The sequence below is a fragment of the Betta splendens genome, chromosome 8 (assembly GCF_900634795.4).
Source record: "Betta splendens chromosome 8, fBetSpl5.4, whole genome shotgun sequence".
Taxonomy (NCBI): Eukaryota; Metazoa; Chordata; class Actinopteri; order Anabantiformes; family Osphronemidae; genus Betta; species Betta splendens.
Genome location: NC_040888.2, coordinates 9,357,273 through 9,368,135, shown reverse-complemented (window position 1 = coordinate 9,368,135; position 10,863 = coordinate 9,357,273). Strand labels below are relative to the sequence as shown.

Here is a 10,863-nt window from a genome sequence, read left to right as displayed (position 1 = left end):
CGCGTGGTGAACTGCACAGAAAGGACCCGTCTGCTTTCAGATATGGCATTCCAGTGGCTCCCATCACGTCCACCCTTCTCCATAACCGGTTACTATGACAACTGGGCCCCAGATTGCTATAAAGTTTTTTTATAGCACGGGAAAAGGCGCGCGCGTGTGTCACTGGGAGGGATGGCAGGAAGAAGCGGAAGGAGACGCTCGATCCCTGCAATGTCTTCGTACATTGTTTCAAACATAACGAGTCACGGGGGCATTGAGGCTTTTTATTAATTCGAGCCAGCGAGCGCATTATGAGAATTAAAGCATATTTATGGAGCTGGATTTGCATTAGAGCCGAGACCTTGTGCTTCTGAAGGTCGAGGTCGCCTTGGATTAAATGCGTCTTGCCTCAGATCTAATCAATAGTGTGAGCTGCTGCTGAACAGTTTAACCTGCAGCACTCTGCATTGGACCAACACTGATAGAATACAACTGTGAATTCCTCTATATTTGACTGATCAGTGAAAGATGTGTGAAATATAGAAGCGAGGAACTCAGCGGGTTCCACACTTTACTGTAGTAACAGAGACAAGTGAAAAAAAGAACTGGACGAAATGTTGAAGAAAGTAAATGTATTCGTTTTATTTCCTTCACCACATGTGGGGACGCTGCGCGTGTTCAGTGAAACCAGATGTTCTCTCTCTCCTCTGGACACGAGGCCGGTCTGAAATAGCAGAGTCACCATAGCAGCACATCCTCTTTATGCCAGTTATTTGAACATTTTGAGAAATGTGTGGGTGTTTGTGGGACGGAACGACATCTGGATCAGTCAACGCTTATGTGAACCCCCCTTCACCGCCACCACACACCCATACACACAAACACAGTAAGCTCGTACATGGGTTCTGCTGTTGGTTTGGACCAGCTCTGAACCACATGCTCTGATTCATGTGCAGCTGTGTTTCTGACCTGATTCTCAATTTGGGGGGTTTTATCCGGTCCCTGTGGTCGCATCAGGCTTTTGAGTGGTAGAACGAGGTGAAGCTTCGTCACTTCGTCACGTCTTTACTCTTTTATCATCCGAGCGTTCAGGGGGTCTACTGCAGGATTCGTGTATGACCCGCAGGTGGCGCTGTGGCTTAATAAAGAGGAGCTGTGTGGCCTCATAATGAGTTACTAATAACGCTGCTGCACTGTCTCAGTCAGCACTTCATATTCTTTTGCATCGATCTTTTAGATCATGCTTCATCTGCATTATAATAAAGTCAAGAGGAATGTTTATGATGCGAAAACGCTGAGATCAGCAGGTTTGCACTTACTGAAAAACGTGAATGACACGTTCAGAGTCGTTTCTAAGCTGAACTGCATGCAGTAATTTCAAATTTAAGGTGAAAGGGTCTTTGTGTGATCTGTTCTCTAACCCAGACTTTTATTCATTTCTGTCTCCCAGGATGCACCAGGCTCCGAGATGCAGCTCTTTTTACAGTTTCGTATTTCACCGGCTCTTTTATTGCAACCGACAGACAATTAAAGTCTGCTGAACACACGCTCGCTGCCCGTCCGCAGGCGGCGGCTCCATAAAAAGCGGCTTTCTGTGAAAAACGAGCAGCCGTGCCATGACTGGGAGGAAGAGTAGAACCAGATAGAAAACCCACAGTGATCAGGGTTTTATTCTGTGCCCTGTAAAACCGGAGACCCGCAGTGCCCCGCTCCAAACACGTCTCATTTGACCTTGGGACCGTGTCAAGGTGCAGCTTCTTTCCCTGTTTACGTCTGCATCCTGACACATGACAACCAAGGCTGGCTGGATCCTTAATAATGTCACCAGTGAAAAAGCCTACGAGTCCAGTTCACAGTCTGATGAACAGTGAAAACATGTCACGTGACATTTAGAAATATAGAAAATAGATGGTTTCTGGTGGGATCGTGATGCTGAGATGGCAGAAAATAGTCTGGGTCAGTTCTAATTACCCTTTAGAAAAAACTAAATGAAAACCAGCCTAATTGCAGTCTGATACATACATCTTCCTTTCATTACTGATCATAATAACTGTTGTCATGTGCGCAATAGAAATGTCCGAACCCAATTTCATGCTCCAGTGTTTGATGGCTGAGACGTTTGAAGCTCAGAGGTGCAGTTCACCATGAAAACCACCAGGTGGCGGTAGAGGACCAGACTGAGTGACTGTACGTTGTTGTGCTGCTTCATGTTTGCTCTAAGACAGAAACACCTTTAATATCTGTTACATGTGTAGTGACGTATGTTACACAATAATATGTGAAACTAAGACATAAATATCAGTCTGTGTAGAAGCTGTGTTGTTGTGTAGTTGTGCTGCTGTGGCCTCCAGTCTGGTCCAAACATTATTTATGCTGGACATCACTCACAGACTTCACCTCCTGCTGTGCTCACTGTGCCACTTGTGACCAGTTGTGACCAGTTGTAACCAGTTGTGACCAGCTATAACCAGTTGTGACTGGTAGTAGTTTCTCATTTTAACCTACCTGACGGTTAATAACCAGAGGAGGCTGCTCTGTCTCTGTGACAGAGTCTTCTTTACATTCTTATATATCACCTATTAACGAGACCTATTTGATTTCATTAATGACACTAAATTTGTTCAATATGAAGTGACATATTTGACAGACAGTTTTTTTTTAACATATTTGTTTGAATTGTTATGAATTACACGATGAAGTTGCCTAATGCACATATTTGTTGGTATGAATGTGTTTGTTAGTTATACAACCTAAGCAATAATGTTTATATTGAATAATATGACATAAATGAAAAGAGTTTCTTGCAGCAGTAGTAGTAGTACACACACACACACACACACACACACACACACACACACACACACACACACACACACACACAAACACGCACACACACACACACACACACACACACACACACACACACACACACACACACACACACACACACACACACACGAAGCGATGAACCACCCAGGTGGAGGTTCTCCTTTTTTTATGAGAGTAACAACATGGCATCGGAGTAGGAAGTGACTGAGGTGACTGATCCGGACCACATCTGGATCATCTGCTTTTCATCACCATGCCAACGCGGTTCTGTGTCTGATAGAGGAGAGGTGCCACGAGCTGACAAGGAGCTTCTCAGAGTCAAACCTGCCTAAGATGCTTCCACCGCTTGTTTACGCTCATTTCCGTTGTGACGGCTGATGCACTATGCAACGAGTCGTCTGTCGGGAACATCAGGCTACAGGAGAAACCTGTTAAGAGCACTTACAACTGTTCAACATTTGTAAAAATTGTAAAGAGTTGCACATTAGGATGGTTTGTGCTCCTCAAATGTTGGTTTACTACAAATACAAAAGGACATTTTGTCAGAAAACTATCTAAACTGTTTTCAGATGGACAAATGTGTCAGATGTGTCCAGATGTGTCCAGATGGACAAACAGCAGGTTCCTGTGGGTCCTCTGCCTCCAGTCACTCCAGCGTGTGAACGCTGCTCCCAGTCATTTGTTTTGTATTGTTTTTTTACAAAGTAGATATGCTAAAGGTATGTTAAACTGATAGTGGTTATAAAGGCTGACTCACTGGCTTCATGACAGCAGGTAACAGCATAAGCAGCTGAGTCATACGAGGGAGCGAATGGGCCAGAAGGTGTTTCAGAACCGGCCTCTGGGCCGAACCACCAAGCCGCACATTGACGTCTATAAAGGGTGATCTGCCTCTTTAACAGCTGCCAACAGAGTTTGTATGTGTGCATTGTGAGCATCTCTTCTCTTAAGGCCAATTTATTTTTTGACATTTTGGTGGTGAATAAAACGTTAAACTACTTGCTGGTGCAGTGTTTACATGTATTAACACTGTGTTTCCTGTTGAGCGTCTACACAATAAACAGGTTTAAACCAGGACTGGTGATTTTCTGTGGAAAAAGGGAACTTATTTGGAATCTGAGAACCAAACATTGGGCACATGCAACACAACAATTTGGAATGTGATGAAAGCGACACAAATCACTGGAGTATTGAGTAAAGTATACAGTAGAAGATGCCAAGAAAAACAGCTGATGAGAGAAAAAAAACAGTGACCTAAAGACTCATGGAGGTCACACGGCAGCAGCTAGTCTGTCTGAACACACCAATAATAATAAAAAAGCACACAAGACAGATGATATCTGACACAAACTGACTGTAGGGGAACAACGTAGTTTATCTTATCTGCTGTGTGATAACTTGTGTGCCCTTGAATGAAAAAGCAATTAAAACTGAAGGTCACTGCCTTTAGTCCACAGCTGGCATGAAGAAGGTTCCCAAGACTCGGATTATTTTACTATTATTATTATTATTATTATTATTATTATTATTATTATTATTATTATTATTATTATTATTATTATTATTATTATTATTATTATTATTATTATTATTATTATTATATTTTTATCCTTGTTTTGTCTTTCGTCAGAAGAAATCTGAATTTCTTAATATAGTTTTACTACAACTAAACACAGAACATAAGAAACATTGAGGAAATAAAATGTCCAAAAGAGAAATGTTGCCATGTGAGATGGACTGAAAAAATGATAATGTTCTACTCAGATTTTTCTTTGATATAGGTAGTTTTTACATAAAATATAAAACACTGCATGTTTTTCAGAAAGGATCAAACAATTAGTTTATGTTGAACCACGGATCCCTGATTCCCTGAGGGACTGGCTTTCACTGTTTCACCCCCTCCCCCTCGCAGGCCACTGCAGACCAGACAGGGGGGCAGACTACAACTGTTTACAAGCTGTCTGTCTGTCTCAAGTTCAACTGCAAAGTCCAAGCTAGGAAACAAAAAGACAGTCGCAATGCAGACAAAGGCAGAGGAGGAGGAGGAGGAGGAGGGAGGGAGGAGGTGGTAAAGACCTACGGTAAATGTGTGTGTGGCAGGATGGGGGTCTGCTGGACATGAACTTGAGACAGAAAAACGAGCCTCTGTCCTGCATTCCTGTTCTAAAGTGTCCTCTGGGAGCTGTGTGTGTGTGTGTGTGTGTGTGTGTGTGTGTGTGTGTGTGTGTGTGTGTGTGTGTGTGTGTGTGTGTGTGTGTGTGTGTGTGTGTGTGTGTGTGTGTGTGTGTGTGTTGCACTAGAATATCTGGGTTCTGTTCTGTTCAGTTCTACTCGAGGAGGGACATGGGACAGCGTCTCTGTCAGTGTGTTGACTGACTGACTGATCGGTGACGCTGTTCTGAGACAATAAATCTCACTTTTGTACATCACCTGGAAACGAATGTGACTTTTATAAAAGATAGAAACTGAACACGGAATGAACTGATAACTGATTGTGAATGAAGCGCCAGACATACACATAAACATCAGCCTCCGTTGATTCACACAATGCACAGAACCAGTAGGGTCATCATTAATGTGATGATACAGGAAAAACTAATTTTCACCCAAACTGACCCAAGAACAGCTTCGTCCAATAAAAGCTACAGCCAGAATCATTGTTTTAGTTTTGTGTACATATCTGTGTCATGGATTTTTTTTAGGCCTGAGGCTTTTATTGGCGTTAATAAGTGTGTTTTGATGTTTGACTACATCCACTTTCACCTTTGTGTCGCTCCCTCCTGACTCCGTTCTTCACTTCAGACAATGCAGTTCACAGAGTGGCAGAATCAGGTCTTTTGCTCAGCGTCGTGCAGCGAATGTGTCGCTACTGTGAGATGTCCTGTAACGTGTGGATCCAGAACCTGTGTTCTGTTTATGTGTGTCAGAGCTTCATCACCCTCGATACCAATCTTTGTGAAGAGTCAGAGGATTTAAACTGGCTACTGCTCACATTTGTTACGGTGCTTTATTTTCTATTTGTAAAAGAGACGAGTTGCATTAGAACCGGAACAGCTGATCACAATTACTGCAAATGTTGCTGTATTTCTGTTATTTATTGTTTCTATATTATATAATTCCGGGTAGTTCGTTTTTTTCCTGTGGTTCCAGAAAAACCTATTTTTCTCAGCAGGGCAGTAGTATGTTCATTAACAGTATGTTCACGAACAGTGAATGGTTCGGTCTGAGCGCGGCCTTCTTCCGCGAGCGACAAGTGAAAGACTCAGCGTCGCTGCACAAACAAGCTCCAACTCCTGCTTTGCTTTTGGTTCAAAGTTGATAATACGAAGACTCAGTGTGTAGATCTGATGAATATGTGTCTGTGATATTCAGTCCTGTGAATGTTTGTTGCTATGTGCAACCACGTTTTACCGTTTTGTCTGTGTGTTGTATTGGTAAGTAATAAAATAAATACATAAAATATAAATATGAATATAAAATAATATTCTAAGTGAGGAGATTTTGCTGAAATTGACTTAGTAGAGTTGGTTCAAATAACGATAGGGACGATTAGACCGACGGAACAGAAAATGTTAATCAAAATAAATATTAACAAACTTTCACAGGTTGATTCCCCAAATGTTTTTGCATCACTGCATCAATGTTTGAGCAGCTTTGTTAACGGGAGATCACTTTATATTTTATTTATATAAGATATAAATTTTTAGCTTATAGCTAAAAGTACAATACTGCAGCACAGAGCGCAAACGTAAAATGTAAAAAGTCAAATACAATTTTAAATTATTCCTCAAAGATTCTAAACCAACATCTGCCGCCTCCTCAGTTAAATGTTTATTAATTTAATTTTTTAAATCTTTATGTAATTCTTGAAAAAAATATTTTTTTTACCCCAACAGATTTTTCCTCAACTATAATAACAAATATTTTTGTGTGTCTTTTATATTTAATGTGGTGGAAACTGTGACCAATTCAATGTATGGAAAAAAAATCAGGTATAATGCATCAACTGATGCGATGCAGCAAAAGCACAACATGGGCATTCAAATTATGTTGATTTCCTTCATTTCAACAACGTGTTGGACTCGTGGGACTTTCTGTCTGAGTGAGACCACATGCGTTGGGTGGCGCGACGTCCACCTCCTCCTCTCTCTCTGGTATTTGGACTAAAGGGAAGAACGAGCTTTATGAGCTTCAGGGCTTCCGTCAGTATTGTTGGTTTTAAAGGGGGACAGAGACGGAGCAGTAAAAGAGAGTCAACAGGCAGCAGAGCGCACCGCCGTTTGTCAAGTTCAATGTTAATGTTTAACGCTCCGACACACACACAGAAATGTAATTCACTTTCAGAATAATTAAAATAAAGACTGACATTTAATGAATATTCATTAAGAGTTGAATTAACCTCACAACTGCGTCTGCCTTTGAACCATAAATCCGTTCTTGCTCCATCAGGCCGGTTCCTCTCGGCCACTGACCGTTTCTGTAAAAGTTCCACTTCGAGATTTCACTTCTAGAAGAACACGGAAACTCGTATTTAATCAACGGAGCCCAGCCAATAACCCGCTAGCTTCAAATCCCAGTGCTCTGTATTTCCACCATATTAAATTGCCATAATAATCCCTCATTCCTTTTCTCCGGTTTCATAATAAACACGTGCACATGCTGTTTTTTCTATCAACATAACGTTTTGCAGGTTCAACAGTACGCAGATTCAAAAGGCGCTTTTTCCAACGTTATAATAAATGTAGAAAGTGTCCAATGCAGTTCAGTGTTTATTTGTACTTTGTGGTCGTAAGTCAGAAGAAAATAAGTAATATTATATTATTATAATATTTATATATTTACCAACTCCGACCCTTAAGATGAGCTCATAATTATAATAATAATAAGTGATGGAGCAGTTGGAGCCTAAAGTGATGTAAAAAAATATAAAAATGTATATTTATTCTGTCTGAACCTCCTCGACCCAAGCAAAAAGCAAAGAGACTGAGTAAGAGTGACACTTGGAATTACCAACAAACTCACTCAAAGCGTAGAGAGACGTGCATATATTTGGAAATTTGATTTAGAAATAAGGTGGCAAAATATTCAGAACTCAGCCGGGTGATGAGGTATCAACAAATATGGAGGAAACCAAGGGGGGGGGGGGGGGGGGGTCTGCGAGAGCAGTCAAGACAACACTGTGCTGTTGTAAATAGTGAAAGACGAGCTATAGCTGGAGAAGCCTCAAGGTCAAGGGCTTCTCCCGCTGCACACAAACACACACACGAACACACACACGAACACACACACGAACACACACACACGAACACACACACACAAGCAAACACGGGGCCACATGGATTTAAGAACAAATCATACGGAGAAAATTGTAACAATTGTTGGTTGTGTGATAATTATACCGAAAACTGTTACATGTTTTATGTTATACTCTATTTCTGTTGTTTTTTTTATATATATATTTTTGTATTTTATTCTGATTCGGGTTTAAGAAAATATTTTACTTTTACTTTTTTACAATTTGGTTTAGTTAGCAACTAAAAACTGATTTTAAATGTTAAATCCTGTTTTTCCTGGTCTTAAAATATCGTAGACTAAAGATTTGTTGTCGACAGAAGTTTATCTGACTCGATCTTTCTCACAAGTAAAACATTTTGTGCGTAAAACTGGGATTAAACTAAGAATGCGAACGCGTGGTTGCACGATTCAGGAGTTTTGTTCACACGGTCTAATGAAATGGATCGCGTTGTTGTGGTGACGTTCCAGATCCAAACATGGACCGTCGGCCTCATAAACACGTGGAAACTGCAGGAGAAGTTTGGATTCCTCCGCACTCATCGTCGCGCGGCCTTTGATATGATCTCCGTGCGGATCCGTTTGCAGAGTTTACGGGCATAGTTGCGCAGGAGGAGCCCATTGCGCAGTAAATTAAGCGCATAATTCCACGGTCGCCATCATCAAAACAGACATGAGATCTAACGGAGGCTTAAAGAATTTATTAAGTGTTGCACTTTGATTACTGGTTTACATGAGTTATAAACAATATTAACAGCGTAATAGATTGTTTTCAGCTATTGGCACGGACAGAACTGACACAGTAAACACAGACAGACAGGTACATGAACGCAGGCAGGAAGGTGCTGTATTAACAAGACGCCTCTGACAAAAGGGCTTTGGTTCTTTTCTTTTTATCTGGCTTTGTCTTAGTGTGTTTTCTCTTCCACGCGTTGACGCGTCCAGCGAACAACGCACGTGAAGCTGGTTTGTTTCTCCCCATCACTCGTCTCTGCTCCTCGCTTCTCGTGTGACCCACAAACTCGCAGTCCTGCGGTGAAACCGTCCTACGGCGCGCTGGTCTTCACTTTGGCCACGAACTTTTTCTCCTTCACCCGCCGGTTCTGGAACCAGATGGTGATCTGCCGCTCGGACAGGTTGGTCACTGCCGAGATCTTCCTCCTCTTGTCCTTGGTGATGAACTTGTTGGCGGCGTACTCCTTCTCCAGCTCCTTGAGCTGGACCTTGGTGTACGGTATCCGCTTCTTTCTGCCGCGGCGGAAGGGCGAGCCGTCGTGCTGATGCGCCACCACGTCTGTCGGGAACAGAGAAGGGTGTTCAGAGTCACATCCAGTACGAAAAGCAGTGGCTCATATGTGTGCGTTGTGCGTCGGCTGTGATAATCTGACTCCTCTAGTGTGTCATACATCTCACTAAGCGGATGCTCCGCGTCCAAACAATCTCCTGTTGAGCATTAACTACAGAATCGTTCGCAGCACACGGAACTGTTTAGGAGATAATTAATAACGAGTCTCAGCAATAACTCGTCGATGCCGTAAATGCCTTCACAGATTAGCGGTTATTTTAAAGAGCAATGGCATCAATTTGTTTGAAGCTTGAATGAATGGTTTTGATCCAGACAGGCCACGGTGACGGCCTCGCGCCTCTGAGGTGGACTTTATTCTCATTCTAAATGCTTTAAAGCGTGTGGGGCGACGCTTACCCGCCAAGGCGGACTTCCAGAGGTGTCCGGCCTGCCCCTGGTCCTTGGAGCAGTACATCTGCCCCCCCCAGCCGTTGGTCAGAGCCCAGGGCTGGTACGTGTCCACGGGGAGCAGAGTGTCGTGGCGCGGCTCGCCGCTTCCGAGCGTCTGGACCACCGACACGTCCAGATAGCTGGCCATCGACTGGTACGGGCTCGGGTAGCCGTGATAGAAGGCGAACTCCTTGGCCCGGTGGTTGGGGTACTCATCGGTGGCGACGGTTGTGTCCATGTACTGGGAGCTGAGCGCGGCTCCCGCAGCCTGTGTGCAGGACTTGAGGGAACCCCGCCCCATCCTGCACGGGTAGTAGCCGTTACCAAAGTAGCCGTACGGCAGCGGGGCGCTGGTGGAGGAGCTCTGGTGCGGCACTGCCGCTGCCGGGCACGGCCCCGCCGCGCACTGCTTGCCCGAGGGGGCGCCAGTCTCGCCGGAGGCTGCAGCCGACATGTCCACTGTGGAGTACCCGGCCGAGGAGTGCACCAGGCCGGACGCGTGGCCGCCCAGAGCGGCGGCGGCCGCCGAGTGCGCCATAATGTTGCGGCACTGGCTGGCCGCGGTCGCCGCAGCGAAGTTTCCGCTGCCCACCAGTCCCTCCATGTTTTTGTTGAGGTCGTCCAGGTTGTTATCATACACAAACATCACCGTTTCCGCTGGCCAGCGAGGGTTGAGCACCAGGGAGGCTGTCATATGCGCTGATCTTTACTCCGGTTCTGCTCAGTCTTGGTCCGGCGTGACGCGCTAAGCTGCTACATTGGCTAAAAGAGACAAACTGGTGCGCGTTCGTTCTTCTGTGTTTGCTGGCGCCTCCGCACAAACGCATGCACAAGCGCACACATGCACACATACATATACACACGCACACACACACACACACACACACACACACACACAAGCACAGCTCAGGTAGTTCACACGTACCGTCACGCGCAACACAGTAGTCCTGTCACGCGTGCGCCGCTGCGCTCGGAGGCAAAGACTCACGGTAGCCGGCCGAACCTCCGGTTTCATCCCAGCCGCAGCT

At 44.1% G+C, this 10,863-nt stretch overlaps 1 protein-coding gene across 1 annotated transcript; it reads right to left on the bottom strand.

Moving 5' to 3' along the window:
* Nucleotides 1-8,781: 8,781 nt before the first annotated feature.
* hoxb13a (homeobox B13a) lies at nucleotides 8,782-10,863 on the bottom strand. The gene is made up of 2 exons (XM_029159216.3): nucleotides 9,803-10,863; nucleotides 8,782-9,394 (listed from the first exon to the last, which is right to left on the bottom strand). The coding sequence occupies exons 1-2, from the start codon at nucleotides 10,527-10,529 to the stop codon at nucleotides 9,147-9,149; spliced, it is 975 nt and encodes a 324-aa protein (XP_029015049.1). The 5' UTR covers nucleotides 10,530-10,863; the 3' UTR covers nucleotides 8,782-9,146.